Source organism: Microcebus murinus, chromosome 9 (genome assembly GCF_040939455.1).
Source record: "Microcebus murinus isolate Inina chromosome 9, M.murinus_Inina_mat1.0, whole genome shotgun sequence".
NCBI lineage: Eukaryota > Metazoa > Chordata > Mammalia > Primates > Cheirogaleidae > Microcebus > Microcebus murinus.
Window position 1 is genome coordinate 89616411 of NC_134112.1, and position 19309 is coordinate 89635719.

Genomic DNA, 19309 nt, shown 5'->3' on the forward strand with positions numbered 1-19309 from the left:
CTCACAACTTTGTGGGATAAGTACTATTCTTATTTCTTAGATAAGGAAATGCATTCAGATTTAAGTAATTTGGCCAAAATTATACAACTAGTAATTGGTTTAGCAGTAGGCCAAATCTGTTGCACTTCTGAGCTATATCTACTAGTTGCTTTATAACAGAGCCACCAATTCATTTCTTAAACTCATTATTTGAGCCTATGCTGTTTGTTGGGCATTGGAGATACAAACATGGGAAATACAGATAGCTATCCTTAAATAGTATGATATTTATGAGAGTAATTGTCAAAAAAGATACAAAAGTTTGGCACAAAGGAAAGGGCATACATGTGTTTAAGTGAGGATGAGATGGGGTATTTGTTAAGGAATGCTTCACTGAAAAGACTCTTGAGATGGGTCTTGTTGGATGAATGGACATTCACTAGGTAGGCAAGGGGGGTGTCTGAGAGGTAAAGAGTGGTATCTCAGGAAGAGGGAACAGTATGTGTAGTCAGAAAGCAACAAGGTAAGTTTGGGAAACTAAAAATAACTATAGATTGTGGTGTGAGGTGGGGGGATAGTGAGAGATGATTTAGGAAGGTATGGATGACTAGATCATGGAAGAAAAGGTATTTTACACCTGGAGCACACTGCCCAAGCAGACACTGGGAAGTTAGATTGGGATTGGTAGTATCCCTGACCTCACCAAGATAAATAAAGGCAGGCAGGCTCAAAACAGCCTGATGTCTCATCAGCTCGTTTGGGAGATGCCTAGAAATCATTGTTTATACTCATATTGACTTAGATAACAAGTCTTTTCTGAGCATTTTTGAAGTACTTTGAAGTTAAATATTCATTTTGTTGTTTATGCATGATCTTCTACTTCCTTTTAGGCAGAACGTGTTCATGAGTTAAATGAAGAAATTGGTAAATTGTTAGCCAAGGTGGAACAACTAGGAGCAGAAGGGAATGTGGAAGAATCCCAGAAAGTAATGGATGAAGTCGAGAAAGCACGGGCAAAGAAGAGAGAAGCGGAGGTACATTCTTAATAGGAGTAGATAAAACTTTAATATCTGTACTGCTTGAAGAACATGTTTGGAAATTATTGAAAAGTTATTAAAGAGAATTTAAAGCAATTTAAAAATATTGGAGTGGTTCATATCATAGTAATAGATTTTGTTTCAAAATTAGTCTTTTTTGTGGAATTTGGAGCCATTGATCTGTTGAAATTTATAACTGGTAAACAAAATTAAATTAGTAGCCAGTCATACATGCTCCACAGTTATACACACACAACAGATATACATCCACACTCTGCATATACTTGGTCACTTTGATACCCTGTCCCCTGCTCAGCCCCCTTGCAACTGTAGCATTCTCCTTTCTCTTCCCACCCCAGTACAATCTGGTAGCATCTTGAGAGCCTTTTCTCATTGTTCCTTCAGCACAGGTCCAAAACTGATATCCTACAGACAGTTTTGTTTCTGTTGGTGCACCTGATTTTTTTTTAGAAAATCGAGTTTCTTTGTCTTTACTCTTTTGCCGTAGTCTCCACTGCTTCTAACTGTATCACACCTGGCCTGCTTTATAGTAACCTGCTTGGCCTCCATAGATACCTGAGCTTGGGGTCTCTCCTCTGCAGTGTTTTGTGTCAATCCTGGGCACTCCTCCTCTTTTTTTTTTTCCTCCTCTTTTTTTTTTTTTCCTCCTCTTAAACCTCTTACCAATTTTTTTGTTTTCTGTTTTTGTTAAGAGAGCAGGGTCTATTATGGCAAGGTTAAAAAAAAAGAAGGAAGCTGGATGCGGTGGGACACACCTGTAGTCCCAGCTACTCGGGAGGCTCAGGCAGGTACTATGTTCAATAGTGTATTCCCTTCTTTTAAGGAAGAAGAGAACCTAATGCATATTAGATATTTTTCACAGAAAAGAGAGAGTTGAAGGAAAACTTATTAATCAGAGTATCTTATTCCTCAGCCGCTCTTAATAACTTATTCACATGACTTTGTTATTGGTTTGGTATCAGGATAATGGCAGCTCATAAGTTATCTTTTCTGAAAGTGTTTCTTTAGAGGATTGGTATTTTTTCCTTTAAATGTTTGGTAGAATTCACTAGTGAAGCCATCTAGGACTGGAGTCCTCTCCTCTCCTCTCTCCTCTCTCCTCTCTCCCCTCCCCTCCCCTCCCCTCCCCTCCCCTCCCCTCCCCTCCCCTCCCCTCCTCTCCTCTCCTCTCCTCTCCTCTTCTCTCCTCTCCTCCCCTCCCCTCCCCTCCCCTCTCCTCCCCTCTCCCCTCTCCCCTCTCCCCCCCTCTCCTCTTCTTTTCTTTTCTTTTCTTTCTTTTCTTTTTTTGAGACAGAGTTTTACTCTTTGCCTGGAGTAGAGTGCCGTGGCATCAGCCTAGCTCCCAACAACCTCAAACTCCTAGGCTCAAGCATTCCTTCTGCCTCAGCCTCCTGAGTGGCTGGGACTACAAGCATGCACCACCATGTCCGCCTAATTTTTTCTATATATTTTTAGTTAGCCAATGAATTTCTTTCTATTTTTAGTAGAGACAGGGTCTCACTCTTGCTCAGGCTGGTTTTGAACTCCTGACCTTGAGCAATCCTCCTGCCTTGGCCTCCCAGAGTGCTAGGATTACAGACGTGAGCCACTGCACCGGGGAGACTGGAGTTTTCTTTATTGGGAAATTTTTTTACTTAAGAGTCAAATTCTTTAGTAGCTATAAGGATATTCAATTTTTTCTTGTTTTTTAATCACTTTTGGAGGTCTGTCTGTCACAAAAATCTCTAAGTTGTTGCATATATTGGCATACAGTTGTTGATGATGTTCCCCCTCTTTTTTTGTTCTTGTTTTTTTTTTTTTTTTTCTGAAATGGGGTCTTGCTCTGTTTCCTAGGCTAGAGTGCAGTGTTGTAGTCATACATAGCTCACTGCAGCCTCAAACTCCTGGGCTCAAGAGATCCTCCCAGCTGAGTCTCCCAAAGTACTGGGATTAACAGGTGTGAGTCACTGTGCCCAGCCTACATTTCATTTTTAGTGAAAGTTACAGGAAACAGCATTGTAGAATATTGAGAAAACTTCTCAGAAAGTTGTGCTTTGTACCATGGCCGAATTGTTATGGTAATTTCTTGGCAAAAGTTATTTGGAGCTGTGTGACCTTTGACCTCCATTGGAGCGGTCCTAAGGGCAGGGCAGAAGATCGGGATAAAGGGACACATAATTTTCATGACAAAATAGCCATGTTGTTGTGTATTCATTAGAAAACATTTTTGGTATAAGCATAGTATATTTTATTTAATTGTATGACTTAATGAGGTTTCTATGATCGTTGTTTTTGTCACTTTTGTTCAGGAAGTTTATCGGAATTCTATGCCAGCTTCCAGTTTCCAACAGCAGAAGCTTCGAGTCTGTGAAGTCTGCTCTGCCTATTTAGGTCTTCATGATAATGACAGACGACTGGCTGATCATTTTGGGGGTAAACTGCACCTGGGATTTATTGAAATAAGAGAGAAACTTGAAGAATTAAAGGTACATTGGTATCCCTCACCTCATCCTATTTTAGCCACTTGTGTTTTTTTTAATCTATATTAGTTGTCTTTTTATACAATATTCTGGGCTGTGATTCAGTTAGGTTTAGTATCTGTTAACATATCAAACTGAATGGTGTAGGATTATAAATGGAGATCCAATTTAGTTTAGTAAATGATGTCTGAGAGGTAGACTTTTAAATAACATCCTGTTATTTTGGGAGGTAGCATTTTATGGTGATATGAATTAGGAAACTCTCAAACTGGTTTCAGCACTAATTAATTTCTATAAATCCCTGAAATTTATCTTGTTATCTTTCTTTTCAATAAAGCCAATATAATATTAATATATTTACTTATAGGAAGATTGAAAAAATGGGCCCAATATTTATGTGAAATATTTTGCAGTTCTTCACTAAAACAAGTTTGTAGAACCTCTAAGAGTTATTTTATGCTTTTGTCCCCATTTCAGAAAGGATTTATGATGAAACCTACTTAATAAAAAGAATAATCAGGCCAGGTGTGGTGGTTCCCGCCTGTAATCTTAGCACTTTGGTAGGCTGAGGTGGGAGGATTGCTTGAGGCCAGGAGTTCGAGACCAGCCTGAGCAAGAGCGAGACCCGGTCTCTACAAAAAATAGAAAAATTGGGTGGGTGTAGTCACACACTTACTTGTAGTCCCAACTACTTGGGAGGCTGAGGTGGGTAGATCGCTTGAACCCAGGAGTTTGAGGTTGCAGTGAGTTATGATCATCCCACTGTGCCAGGGAGTGGCAGCAAAACCACGGAGACAGCAAAACCCTGTCTCCCAAACAACAAAAAAATAATGCCAATATAGGGCTACCTTTATAAGAATTGTGGCACTGTAGCGGATTTTTCATGAATTGAGAACTGACTCAAGATGGGAAAACATTGGGTAGTCACTTTGTATGTAATTATTAGCTCTAGAATTAACACAAGATCTATTGCTTTACTTTTAAAATAATGTGGAATTAGAAAACGTCCAGGGATGTCTCCATATTTGCATTTAACAGTGGGCTCTTAGTATTCTGAGTAGCTGGGATGATCTCAAGCAATTTTTTTAAAAGTCAAAATGAGTTTTAGTATAGCAAATGGTCGTTGAGCTCTAAGTTAAAACTAAGTGGTACCTATTTGGGAGTCTCTGCAGATAAAGGCCTAGCAATAGAACTCTAGCATTTTACTTATATCTTTTTTTTTTTTTTTTTTTTTTTTTTTTTTGAGACAGAGTCTCACTTTGTTGCCTAGGCTAGAGTGAGTGCCGTGGCGTCAGCCTAGCTCACAGCAACCTCAGACTCCTGGGCTCAAGCGATCCTTCTGTCTCAGCCTCCCAAGTAGCTGGGACTACAGGCATGCGCCACCATGCCTGGCTAATTTTTTCTATATATATATTAGTTGGCCAATTAGTTTCTTTCTATTTATAGTAGAGACGGGGTCTCGCTCTTGCTCAGGCTGGTTTTGAACTCCCGACCTCGAGCAATCCGCCCGCCTCGGCCTCCCAGAGAGCTAGGATTACAGGCGTGAGCCACCGCGCCCGGCCTACTTATATCTTTAAAAAGCAGCAACAATAGAATGGTAGGTAGAAGTAGGTGAAGACATTTACATATTAGAAATCATAGGGCATGGGAATTTATTGTGATTTGTAATAGTTGATGTTTGTTTAAAAGTACAAAATAATGCTAGACATTATCATATTAGAAATCACAGGGCATGGGAATTTATTGTGATTTATAATAGTTGATGTTCTTTTAAAAGTACAAAATAGTGCTGGAAAACATTCAGAGGGCAAAAATTTTGTAGAAGTGATTTTGAAATGTCATAACAAAATCGCAGAGGCTGGGCACGGTGGCTCATGCCTATAATTCTAGCACTCTGGGAGGCTGAGGAGGGAGGATCACTTGAGGTCAGGAGTTCGAGACCAGCCCGAGCAAGAGTGAGACCCTGTCTCTACTAAAAATAGAGAAATTAGCTGGCCGTGGTGGCCTGCACCCATAGTCCCAGCTACTTGGGAGGCTGAGGAAGGAGGATTGCTTGAGCCCAGGAGTTTGAGGTTGCTGTGAGCTAAGCCCTCTAACTGTGAGTCATGGCACTCTAGCCTGGGTGACAGAGCAAGACTCTGTCTCAAAAAAAAAAAAATCATGGAAAAATATGAAATTTTCCACAAAAGGGGAAAAGATTTTAGAAAGCAGACTTGTAAACCTAATATCAATAATTATACCTCGCAATACTTTGAATTGCTCTTAAACAGATTTTTTTATTTTAAAATATTAATTAAGGGGATACAAATGTTCTTATTACATGGATATCTTGTATAATGCTTAAGTCAGGGCTTTTGGTGTGCCCATTGGCAGAATAGTGTTCATTGTACCCAATAGGTAGGTTTTGTTTTGTGGTTTGTTGTTTTTTTTTGAGAGAGAGTCTTATTCTGTTGCCCGGGCTAAAGTGCCGTGGTGTCAGCCTAGCTCACAGCAACCTCAAACTCCTGGGCTCAAGTGATCCTTCTGCCTCAGCCTCCCAAGTAGCTGGGACTACAGGCATGCACCACCATGCCCGGCTAATTGTTTCTGTATATTTTTAGTTGGCCAATTTATTTCTTTCTATTTTTAGTAGAGACAGGGTCTCACTCTTGCTCAGGCTGGTTTTGAACTCCTGACCTTGAGCGATCCACCCGCCTCAGCCTCCCAGAGTGCTATGATTACAAGCGTGAGCCACCCAAGCCCAGCCCCAATAGGTAGGTTTTATCCCACACCCCCCCTGAAACAGATTTTGATGGTAATTATACTATATTGGAAACCAGATACAGTAAAGGTTAGGATTAAGATTGGACCCAGTAAATATCCTTCTCATTTACTTTTATCATTTTTAAGAGAGTTGTAGCTGAGAAGCAGGAGAAAAGAAACCAAGAACGCCTGAAGCGAAGAGAAGAAAGGGAGAGAGAAGAAAGGGAGAAGCTGAGGAGGTATGGAGTAATGGTTTAAGTATTTGAAATTGAATCTCCTTGTTTCTAAAAAGAGATATGATTGATGTAAGATATTAATTGTTGTAAATGTGTTATGAGACACAGGAAATTTCTGCTTACTTTGAAAAAATATTACCATGTGAATTATACAAGTATATAATTATATAACTATATTAACTTTTGACCATTTAATTTCTTTTTATTTATTTATTTATTTATTTTATTTCGGCATATTATGGGGGTACAGATTTTAAGGTTTCAATAAATGCCCATTTCCCCCCCTCCCCCCAAAAGTCTGAGTCTCCATCATGACCATCCCCCAGATTGACCATTTAATTTCTTCAAATTTCTTTCAAAATGTGTGGAAGAGTGAATAAAGAAAGAATGCTTCATATCTTTGTCTTATAAGATTTATAAAAAACCTTTTTCTAGCCCTCTTAATTTTTCATACTGGGCTAGGTTTGTATCAGGTTGGCATAGAAATATTTTTGTTTTTATGATATATACGTGTTAATATAAGATTTAGGTTTTTTGTTTCATTTTTTTTTACATTGAACTTTGGCCCCTTATTTTCTCAATTCTGGGAGCCGTAACCATAAAATATCCATTAATTTAATAATAACTAAATGTACACATTCTGCTTTTATTAGTATTCATTAATTGATAAAATCCTAATTCTTCATAGTACATGAATAGTTCATGCTCGCTTCTTCCAAGCTGTGAGTATATTATACTCAGTATCTCAAGAAGTTTAAACAGACTTTATGTTACATATCTTGTGGCAGGTAAGCTTTTGTCATTGTAAAGACAAAATTAAAGTTACATTTGGATATCTTCCCTTTTTAGGATAAGTGATGTCAATCTTCTTTGGAGGGAGAGGTGTGCGTGTGTGTATTTTCATTTACCCCAGAGCTTCATCTTCTTCTTCTCTTGTGTACACTAAGACCATACGGGAATGTTGCCTAGTATTGTAATATTTAAGACAATATAAATGGAATTTTTTTAAATAATAGAAAACTTTCACTTCAAATAAATGACATTTTAAGTAACATTGGAAATCTCAGTTTAAGATTCAGTTGAGGTGACGGTCAAATGAGAACAAAAATTCTTTGAAAGGACTGTGCTTTCATATCGTAGATGATAAGAAAGTACATTACATCTTATTCCTTTGTCTGCCAGCTGGCAAGTTTCTTTTGACATTGATTATAAAATGTAACCTTATTTCAAAATTGTTTAGAAAATTTTAAAACTCTGAATTTGAGGAAATGAAACTAAGCATGGAAGATGAGGAAATTAGAAGATAGTATAAAATTACACAAGATAGGATTCCCACTATGGTTTTTTTGTTTTGTTTTGTTTTGTTTTTGAGACAGTCTCACTTTGTTGCTCAGGCTAGAGTGAGTGCCCTGGCGTCAGCCTAGCTCACAGCAACCTCAAACTCCTGGGCTCAAGCAATTCTACTGCCTCAGCCTCCCAAGTAGCTGGGACTACAGTCGTGTGCCACCATGCCCGGCTAATTTTTTGTATATATGTTTTTTAGTTGGTCAGTTAATTTCTTTCTATTTTTGGTAGAGATGGGATCTCGCTGAGGCTGGTTATGAACTCTTGACCTCGAGTGATCCGCCCGCCTCGGCCTCCCAGAGTGCTAGGATTATAGGCGTGAGCCACCACGCCCGGTTGGCACTATGGTTTTGAAAAGGATAAATGGGGGGGAAATCACAGTCATTTACTGAGCATTTATTGTATGCCAGCTACTATAAATAAGGAATTTAGCTATATTCTTCTGATCCTTACAAACCCCCACCTGCAGTATGATTTCTGTTACTGATCCTTTTTTGCTAATGACAGACTAAGCTGAAGGAGGATATATAACTTACCCAGGCCACACAGATGGTGAATGGTAGAGCCAGAGTTAAAACTCACATCTGGCTGAGCCCAAAGCCATGCTTCCAACCATGATAAATGTTATCCACAAAAATCCCTGTGGTGTCCTAATAACCAAAATATTAAGTATTACTCTTCATTGAGTATTAACTGTGTACTAGGAAATATGAAGAGTGCATTATGTAAGGTGTTTCTCGGCTGGGTGTGGTGGCTCACACCTGTCTAGCACTTTGGGGGAGGCCAAGGCAGGAGGATCAGTTGAAGCCAGGAGTTTGAGACCAGCCTGAGCAAGATGGTGAGGCCCCCATCTCTACAAAAAATAGAAAAATTAGGCAGGCATTGTGGCAAGTGCCTGTATTCCCAGCTACTCAGGAGGATGAGGCAGGAGAATCACATGAGCCCAGAAGTTTAAGGCTGCATTGAGCTATAATCATGCCACTGCACTCTAACCAGGGCAACAAAGCAAGACTTTGTCTCAAAAAACCAAGGAAAACCAAAAAACTACAAAAACAGAGTATCTCATTTTATGTGAAGAAACAGATGTTATAAGATTGAGCTGGGTATTCTAGGGATTATAGTATTAGGTCATAGCTCCAAAATGTATGTATTTGAGATCATAGAAATTTCACTGTTTCCAGAAGGGAAGAAAAAGAAATGACAGAGATATAAAAAGATTTTTTCCAGCCTGTGAAGAAGTGGTTTCTGGATAATTATGTAGTTGCGATGTACAGGTTGAGCATCCCAAATCCAAAAATCCAAAATTCACCATGCTCCAGAATCTGAAACTTTTTGAGCACCAACATGATGCTTGAATGAAATGCTTATTGGAACACTGTAATTATAGCACATGTTTCAAAATGGGAAAAAATCTGAAATCCAAAACAATTCTTGTTCCAAGCATTTTTGGATAAGGGACATACTCCACCTGTATTGTGTTTTACTCTTCCAGGAAGATAATCTTTAAGAGCTGGTGTCCTGAGTTAAGGGAGCTCTTGCAACATGGAGACATCTGTAGAGTTTGTAGTGCATTTTGAAAAACTTTGCTTAGCACACACTTTATATTTATAAAATTAAGATAAAAATTAGAAATCAATAATAACAGCACATTGCACTTTAGAATTTATTTATATCACTTTTCTAAAAATAGGTATTTTTTTTTAGGTCCCGATCACATAGCAAGAATCCCAAAAGGTATGTATACACAAGATAAGTAGTAAAGCTGTGTTTTTCAAAGATGGTTTTTATAGATTAAAAAATCTTGTAAAAATTGAGACAATAAATTAGTACTCATTTTCTATTGTAGCTCAATTTTCAGCATTGTTATTTGAGGAGAAACTCAAAAAAGATATTCACGAGCTACAGTTTGATTGGTATAAAATTGTATACAGTGCTCTGGAGTTATAGGAGAAAGCTAAAAATATTTCAAAATATTTCTTTGAAATTTTTAGTAGCTCAGAGTAAATATGTAACAGGATTTATTTTTAAAAATTCATTCTTAGAGGTTATAGTTATTGAAAACACAAGTAGATAAATTTTTGAGAGATCCACTGTAGGTTGAGGGAAACTAAAATGTTTAGTATATGCTACAATCTTTATATGAGTTTATTACTCAGCTGTTTGTACAGTAATCACAAAAACTTTGATTTTTAAAAGGGGAACTTATAGCCTTGAGGAAAAGAAAAAGATAACACTTTCTTTTGACTTTCAGCGTTATTATCTGGGGGCTTTTTGGAGTCTTTATAGTTTTTACTAGTTGCTGATAAATTTTTTCTGTCTAGGAAAGTTAGGCAAACATGTTCTACTTCATTATTTGTTCTTTCTCAATTCTTCATTTGCTATTCTCATTCCTGTTGAGCCTTTCTTCATGAATCCATTCCCATTCGGAATGCCGTCTCATTCTTTTCCAAATCCTACCATTTTTCTTGTTTAGATCACATCTTCTTTTGAAACCTTCTGAGTACTCTAAACTCTAGAGAGTAACTATTACCCAAGAACCTTTCCCTAAAAAGTAGAGCATTTGTTACAGAAAAAAAACTCCTGTGTTTATATTAGCTATACTACCCTTAGTACTTTGTAGAATCTTTTAATGGTATTTTTGCTTAAAACACTAAAAAACTAAATAACATTAATAAATGGGACCAGTTTTGTCAGCAGATTTATATTATTGTTTCTCAGATCCAGGCTTAGAAGTAGAAACATGCTTGTTGGAAAATTATGCTCATGTGTTAAATTACGATACTGCTTCTTTACTGGTAGATTAATACAAGCCAGTCCCTTTGTTGAAATGATAAAGTATTTGTACAAAGAACATCTTTAGATATTTGCATCAGAAATTTAGTTCTACCATTCTAGTCCTGTTGCCTTGATATTACAAGAGCCTCTTTCTTTTTTTTTTTTTTTTTTGAATTCAGGAACTACTTTTAATATTACTGCATCATAAACATATATATATTAATGCTATCCAATAGAAATATAATTTGAGACACATATAATTTAAAATTGTCTAGCAGCTATAATAAAAAGTTAAAAAGAAGATAAAATTATCATAATATATTTGATTTAACCCAACATATAAAAATTATCTTTTTATCATATCAATATTAAAAGTTATTAATGGCATATTTTACATTCTTTTTTTTTTTTTTTTTTTTTATTTTGGCATATTATGGGGGTACAGATTTTAAGGTTTCAATAAATGCCCATTTCCCCCCCTCCCCCCAAAAGTCTGAGTCTCCATCATGACCATCCCCCAGATGGTGCACATCACAAGAGCCTCTTTCTTAACTGGCCTTATTTCTGTGCTTGCCCCTTCTCCTTCTCATTCTGATTTTTACATGTTGGCCAGAACGAGCCCTTTAAAAAAAAACACACCACCATATCATGTCAGTCTGCTGCTTCAAACCCTTTAGAGGTTTTTTCCCATCTCATTCATAGCTAACGTATCTTTATTTATAGCTTCCATATCTGCAGAGACTCCTTTCTAGAGTGTAAGCTCATAAGAGGTCAGGGACTTTATTTTATTTGCTGTTCAGTCTCCCTGATACTAGAGAGTTGTACTGGATGTAGAAGGTACTCAGTAAATATTTTTTGAATGGATGAATAATTAACTGGAATTTTTTAAAAGATGAATAAAATTATGCATTGGAAGAAAGATTCATAATAGCTCAAAATGAGTGGTTAAACAAAATACCATTTGATAAAACTCGTATTGAGAGAGTTTTATATTCTTTTCCTCCTGCTCCTTTTTGGAAATATTCAACTGTGGTTGATGCTAAGTCTATGACATGTACCTTTCTTTGACTATAATGTTGATGTAAGCTGAATGCTTTTAAACGCTATTTATAATAAAATAATCACTTGAAAATAAACTCAGTTTGTAAACTATATCACTTGTATAATATGCTTTTGAACTTACTATTAATATATCAAATTATGAGAAAACATTTTTTTTTTTTTTGAGACAGTCTCACTTTGTTGCCCAGGCTAGAGTGAGTGCCATGGCATCAGCCTCGCTCACAGCAACCTCAAACTCCAACTCCTGGGCTCAAGCAATCCTGCTGCCTCAGCCTCCCGAGTAGCTGGGACTACAGGCATGTGCCACCATGCCCAGCTAATTTTTTCTATATATATATATTTTTTAGTTGGTCAATTAATTTCTATTTTTAGTAGAGACGTGGTCTCGCTCAGGCTGGTTTCAAACTCCTGACCTCGAGCAATCCCTCGAGCAGTCCGCCTGCCTTGGCCTCCCAGAGTGCTAGGATTACAGGTGTGAGCCACCACGCCCGACCAAAATATCACATTCTTAAAGTGACTTTAAAAAGTTTAATATCTTTATTGAGGTATAATTTACATACTATGCCATCGGACTCATTTTAAGTGTATAAGCCAGTGATTTTTAGTAAATTTAAAGTTGTGCAACTATCACCACAATTCAGTTGAGAACTGTTTCCATCACCGTTAAAGTGACTCTTTTAAGAGAATTGCTTGTGTATTTTCCCCCATTTTCTGTCAGATGTTTATGTCCTCTGTGTGCCCTTCTTATCCTTACCAAACACACCCACAACTTAGTTTGTGACCCGATCGAGGCTACAGAAGTGTCCTTTCCTTCTCTACTTGATGTGTACTCATTAGAGATAAATAAATATATATATATATGGCAATTTAAGTTGTCTAAAATGATATTTACAAGTTTTTTTTCTTCCCAAATAATGTGCTGCCTGAACTGAGAACTGTCTTACTGTGTTTGATTACACTGCAACTGGGCATATTGTGGGCACTCAAAACTTACTTCTATGGTTACATAACCTTTCTAATTTAGATAGGTAGTAATTTATCATAAATAGTATTCTTTTTTTACCAGTGAAGCTAAAAACGAAATCAAATCTTGTCATCTTGTAGATCCAGGTCCAGAGAGCATCGCAGACATCGGTCTCGCTCTATGTCACGGGAACGCAAGAGGAGAACTCGATCCAAATCTCGGGAGAAGCGCCATCGCCACAGGTCCCGCTCCAGCAGCCGCAGTCGCAGCCGTAGCCACCAGAGAAGTCGGCACAGTTCTAGAGATAGGAGCAGAGAACGATCCAAGAGGAGGTATTGATGTGGCGATCAGAGGATGTGGAGCTACCTTTATATTTTAGAGTTGTTTGTTTACTTATGTTACTTATGTTTAGAGCATAGATTATTGGTTTAAAACTTGCATCTGGTAATATGTACACATTTGTGTGTATGTGTGCAAACACTTTTTTCCATGATTATATGGTTTGTTCTGAAAAAAATATACTTATGAGCCAAAGCAAGAAATTGGAACTGGTATGTGCAGAGGTTATTGCTTGTCTTGGGAAAAAGTTCTTTACAGGCAAATAATTTTTGGTACCAATACTTACAGTTTTTTCAATATGTAGTAGCAAATTAAGGGCTCTGAGTAGTCCTTTCATTAATACTGTTTTCTAGACTTATTTGAACTGGTATACTTTTTCAGAGTAGACACATTCTAGTATAGTCTTGTTTAATCTGCACTATAGATATTCATTGTTATATACCTTTAGCTTGGCAGGGCAGATTCAGAATCTTATGGAAGCTATAAAACTTCCTTGGTATAATGAGAAATCTCAAAAGGGACAGACACAGAGTAAGGTATGTTTAAGGACCTGAATATCTATTGAGAAACGGACAAAGGATTAGAGTTTGGTAGAGGAGTTTAGCACTCATTGTCGATAAAGACCAAGCTCCCAAAATTTCTCAGGTCACATGATGGCCCTTAAATCAGGTAATATCTATGCAACACAAACCATGCTTAAAATGGCCTTTTTCTTGACAACTAAAGCAGCTAAAGCATAAACATTTTTTGAGTATCTAGTACATAGCAGTCGTACATTTTCTGTGGATTATAAAGTCCATAATAGAATCCACAGAAAGCTGTTAAAAATCTTTATTTTTTTTCACTCTCAACTAGCCATTCCCTGAAGTCATTTATAAGCTGAGTTTATTAATAGAATGTCAATATTTTGTTTATTTCTTCTATTCTAGCCTTGTTCTAAGTAGTCCTTAAGATGTCTTTAATCAATTAGAATTGTATACTTTCTACTGTACTAACAGTCAGTAATAACATAGTTGAACAACTATTCAAGTTGCTCTATGAAGTTCACTGTGAGAACACAGGACCGACATCTTTGACAATAGACTGGTATAAAACAAAATATAATAAAGTGCTAAACTATATGTCATAGAATAAATGATCTAAGAGTTTAGATGAGGGAAATACTAGAGTAATCAAAAATGGTGTCAGGTAGTGATAAAACTTGAATAGTCATAATTTGAATAGGTAGAATCAGGTAGGAAAAAGATTTCACGTAGAATGACTGTCACAGGCAAATGCAGAGAATGATCAGGGAATTTGTACGGGATAGTGTGTTGTAGGCCACTTGTCTCATGCTCTTGAAACTGAATTTTGGGACCTACCCTAATGCAGTGTTCAGAAATAGGCATTTTTTAAAAATTCTCTTTGAGGCTTGCCTGCACACTAAATTTTGAGAATCATCCTGCTAGGTAATGGAAAGTCTAGATAATTTCTTGTGTTGATCTGCCCAAGTGTCATTGTTTCTGGTGTTAGTGAACTCAAATGTCTTTATTGGTGGTGGGGATGGGCATGAAGTCCCTTTGTCTGAGACTGTGTTATCTTAGCCCCTGGTGCTTCCTGCACTTATGAAGTTGTATGGGAAATTTTTCTACCGTACTACATGACACCCCTCACGTTTTAGATTTTAGCATGTTCACAAGGAGGATTATTTTTGTAAAACTATTAAAAGTTTTGCTTTTCTCAAGATCACTTTTCATCTTTGAATTCAAATTATTCTCTTTTAAAGCATCATTGTTTTTACCAAAAATTAGCAGATAATTGCTGTTAAAACTTCGTGTGATTACATAAGATGACAAGTTATTGCTACATGTTTAATTTTTCCAGGTGAAAATTCCTTTTATGTTTTGCCCCTCTCCTTATCCTACTGTGAAATACTGGTGTCTGATAAAAGTAGACTGTTTTTTTGTGACCTTTTCCTGGCAACAATTACCATGGTAAATAAGGACCATTTGCAGTTTTCTGCTCTGTTCAGACATATATAGTGCAGACTTCAGAGTGAGACTACGTGGGTTCAATGGCCTTGGCCAAGTAACTTAATTTCCTACCTCTCTACCATCTATTAAGTAGAAATAATAAAAGTACCTGCTTTACTAGGATTATTGGTAGTTTCAGTTACATAGTATATGGAAACTGCTTATAAGTGGGACATTGTAATCTCAACAAAACATTAGTTGATTCTCATCTCATAGTTGTATTTCAGTCACTATTACTGACCTCTGGGACCCTTATTCTTAGCTAGACTCACATTGTGAATTTTTTTAACATATCTTTTAAGTTTATTAAAACCTTCAGTAGAATGCTCGAAGTTGACATTATTTAATGTTATAGCCTTTTTTGTTTTACCCTCAACTATATTTCTAAAACTGAGTATAGTAGTATTTTAATTTTTTTCCTATTATTCAGATTCTTGTCAGTACCCTCAGATCCTAATTCTGAACATGGGTTAAGTGAGATAATTATGTAAAAGTACTGTGTCACCCGTAAAGAACCAAATAAATGTTACTGATTCATTCTAGATGTTGAAAGTAGAAGATTCCATATTTATTCTGATCCCATAATATCCTTTTGTTTTCCTTCTGATTAAATCTCTGATATGAGCTTGTTTTGTTATTATTTACCTTTCATATTGAAATTAGGAATGGAGAAGGTAGTAACCAAAACTGTTAATAGTTATGGTTAATCAAGATTTAGTACAGTGTGAGCATCTTTATATGTCTTTTATTCTTTTTTTTTTTTTTCCCTGTTGGTTGAGTGAGCTAACTCAGGGGAGGAATAAAGCAGATTTTTGAAATAATAAATAGTTATTTAAGCCATATTATTGAGTAGTTCTATTGTCTTAGTCGGGTGTTGGCAAACTGTGGCCTATAGGCCAAATCTGGCCCGTAGTCTGTTTTTATACAGCCAAACAAGCTGTAGATGGTTTTTATGTTCTTAGAGGGTTGATAAAAAGGAAAGTATACTACTACAGAGACTATATATGACTGCAGCGCCTCAGATATTTACTGTCTGGCCAGACAGCAAACAGAAAAGGTTTGCTTACCCCTGTTCTGTTCTAAGTCATTGATTGACCTCCAATTTGGAATCTATTCTATTTTGTAAATTTTTGATAATACCTTTTACTTTTTAAAGCTATATATTTATATTGCATACCCTTTTTTATGAATTGGAGAAGCTTTGTGGTTGTCTCTGAGACAATGAGAGTCATTATTTGCCTTATGCTTTTTGACCCTCAGCTATTTGTGTTCACCCATCTTTGAGTTCCTTATCAACTTGGGTCATGACCTATCCTCTCAGAAAACTAACTTCTCTGTCTTGGGTATATTCTTCTCTATATCTTCAGCTATCAATATCCTAACATCCTATTCTTTCATTTGGGTTTTTGGGTTTCCCAACATATTTTGCTCCTCAAATTAATATTTTTCAGATCCTCAAAAGAAAGATTCAGAGACCAAGACTTAGCATCACGTGACAGAGACAGGAGTTCAAGAGACAGATCACCTCGTGACAGAGATCGAAAAGATAAGAAGCGGTCCTATGAGAGTGCTAATGGCAGATCAGAAGACAGGCGGAGCTCTGAAGAGCGCGAAGCAGGGGAGATCTAACTAGTGGTGTACATATCTTCAATCCTTAAGCTTCCTATGGAGTTACATACATTGTTTAGTTTACAGCTGTTCAGGTTGACAGTGAGCAGATCCAGACACCGATCCAGCTAGGCTAGATGGACAGTATCTAACTTGATCTGAACTGAACCTGTTTTCCTTGATGAAGCCTAAAACTACATCCATAGTTTCTGGTGAACCTGTAATACAATTCTGAAAGTACCGTTTTATATAAGACACTGATCTCTTTATTCTTTCAAGTAGGAGTGATAGTGAACAAATTGTGTTACCTGCCTTGGGATTTTTTGAACATTTGTAAAATGCTATCTTCTTTTCTAGTCTAAACAGCAGCAGCTTTGGAATTGTTCTTTTTAATTTTTCTTCCTCTGACTTTTGTATCCCATAATACCTGCACCCTCCAATCGTAAGAGAAAAGGGGACAGGGAAGCAATATAGCTTCTGTTCTAAGTAAGGTTCTATTCCCTTTATTAACTTGCTGATTACAGTTCAGAGCATTTATACTGGAATGTGTGCTGGAGAAATTTATAATATTGGGGTTTCGTGTTTGTTTAACGGTGCCTACTTAGAGTTGGAAGTTGAACAGCTGTCGCATTACATACTTTTGCTTTTTTATTGAAATTTTGAAATCAAACTTGTCTTGATTTTTCTGTTCTATTGAATTGCTATGTTCAGGATGTTCTGTGGGGGGTGGGGGCAGGGACTTTTTCGTAATAAGCACTTGTTTTATTTTGTGTGTGTGGAGTATAAAAGCTACACCCTTATTGTAAAAAATAATAATAAAATGAAAAACAATCGCCACCATTATTAAACTAACTTGTCTAGTACATTGTCACTAGAATTATTTGCTGTGGGCATTTCCTCTATTCTGTTACATCATTAACTGTGCCTTACTGTGCAGGGCACGAAAGGAAATAAATATGTACCTGCAAAGATTCCAGATGAACTGTTGCCCCACCTGGTCTCCTTGCTGACTGTATTCCAGCCACTTCAGGGTTGTCTGGGGTATTTTTGTTTGGTTTTCTTCTCATTCAACAGATCTAAATAAAAATAGTGTACATGTATCCAACATAATGAGACTAAGTTTCTGCACTGAAGAGCTGTATACCCACTAGTGAATTAAACTATAGTTGGCAGATATCATCTGTGATTCTAGAAAATGAGGAACAAAAATTCATTAAGTCATGAAATTAGTATGTATGAGTATAGTTAACTAGGATCACCTTTCAAGAACTATTCATGTCTTTGGGCCCCAAGTTTAATAGATTCCATGTGACAGAGACAAGTGGCCTATGTGTATGTGCAAGAAAGAACACAGACTAAGACTAAGGCTGTTCTAGTGAGAATCAGATTTATGTCGAAAAAGGACACACATCAAGTCCCCAGTTTACCAAGCTGTGTGGCATTAACTGAAGGTTTGCTGCCATATGTGGTTCCATGCATTCAGTTTATATGGAGTTTAATTTTAGAGACCCATCTGCATAAATGGCCCATTTCTCTTTTATTTTTGGGTGCTGAGGAATTGTTTTGTATCTGCTTTGTTACTGGTAGTCTGTGCTGTTAATCCTTACAAGCACTTGGGATTTAGTACCTGGGGGTATGGAGTAAGATTAAAAGGGTTAACTGGCAGGTGCAAGGAAGGATGTCTAGGACCTTCCCCAGTATAGTTAGTGGCATAGCTGGAGTTAGAGGTTGAACTCTAAAACATATTTTAAAAATATGTTTCATTAGATTTGTGTAATTAGAATGGAATATATAGGTGTTCATGTCTTTTATCAGCTGGTACTACAGTTGTGATTTCAAGCTGTTCTATCTAGGCTATACAGATAGAAGAGGGCAGCAATAGCTCTGTTAGGGCAGTGATTGCCAGTGAAGCACACCATCATCGGGCCTGTGCACCATGGTGGGTCACTTCAAGTGCATGGTGCTTCATATGAGTCATCCGATTTTCAAAAATCCTTTTAGAACAAATGGGTTGCTTGGATACTTCTTATATTTGGACTTTCCAATAAGCAGTCTACATTTTTTATTAATCATCCTTGAGACAGGCCAGACACTCTGAATTAGAATAACCTTAAAATCTCAGTATTGCTTTCTCATACACACATAATTTTTTCTTCTTCCCCAGACCCTCTAGCTCTGGGTAGAATGCCATGGCATCAAGTCTAGCTCACAGCAACCTCAAACTCCCAGACTCAAGCAATCCTCCTGCCTTAGCCTCCCAGGTAGCTGGGACTATAGGCATGCGCCACCATGCCTGGCTAATTTTTCTGTTTTTAGTAGAGATGGGGTGTCTCTCCTGCTCAGACTGGTCTCGGACTCCTGACCTCAAGCCATCCTTCCTCCTCGGCCTCCCAGAGTGCTAGGACTATAGGCGCGAGACCTCACATGACCCAAACATAATTTTTGGTACTTTTCTTTGTTAGCTGGTAACTGAGGTAGAACGGAAAACTTAGTCTTTTTGTTTGAGACAGAGTCTCACTGTTGCCCAGGCTAGAGTTCCATGGCGTCAGCCTAGCTCGCAGCAACCTCAACCTCCTAGGCTCAAGCAGTCCTCTTGCCTCAGCCTCCTAAGTAGCTGAGACTACAAGCATGCGCCATAATGCCTGGCTATTATTTATTTGTTCCTATATACATATTAATTGTTCAGCTAATTTCTTTCTATTTTTGTTTTTTAGTAGAGATGGGTCTTGCT

General features: G+C 37.2%; 1 protein-coding gene across 11 annotated transcripts in view; it reads left to right on the forward strand.

Moving 5' to 3' along the window:
• The window catches only part of LUC7L2 (LUC7 like 2, pre-mRNA splicing factor), a 56071-nt gene extending 38383 nt beyond the window's left edge, over window positions 1-17688 (forward strand). For all 11 annotated transcript variants that reach the window (XM_012767979.3, XM_012767981.3, XM_076006644.1 and 8 more), the window contains 6 exons: window positions 870-1013; window positions 3326-3502; window positions 6386-6477; window positions 9523-9552; window positions 12760-12951; window positions 16422-17688. In XM_012767979.3, the coding sequence (XP_012623433.1) occupies window positions 870-1013; window positions 3326-3502; window positions 6386-6477; window positions 9523-9552; window positions 12760-12951; window positions 16422-16599 (813 nt within the window). In that variant the 3' untranslated portion in view covers window positions 16600-17688. The remainder of the gene's footprint in view (window positions 1-869; window positions 1014-3325; window positions 3503-6385; window positions 6478-9522; window positions 9553-12759; window positions 12952-16421) is intronic.
• Window positions 17689-19309: the final 1621 nt, after the last annotated feature.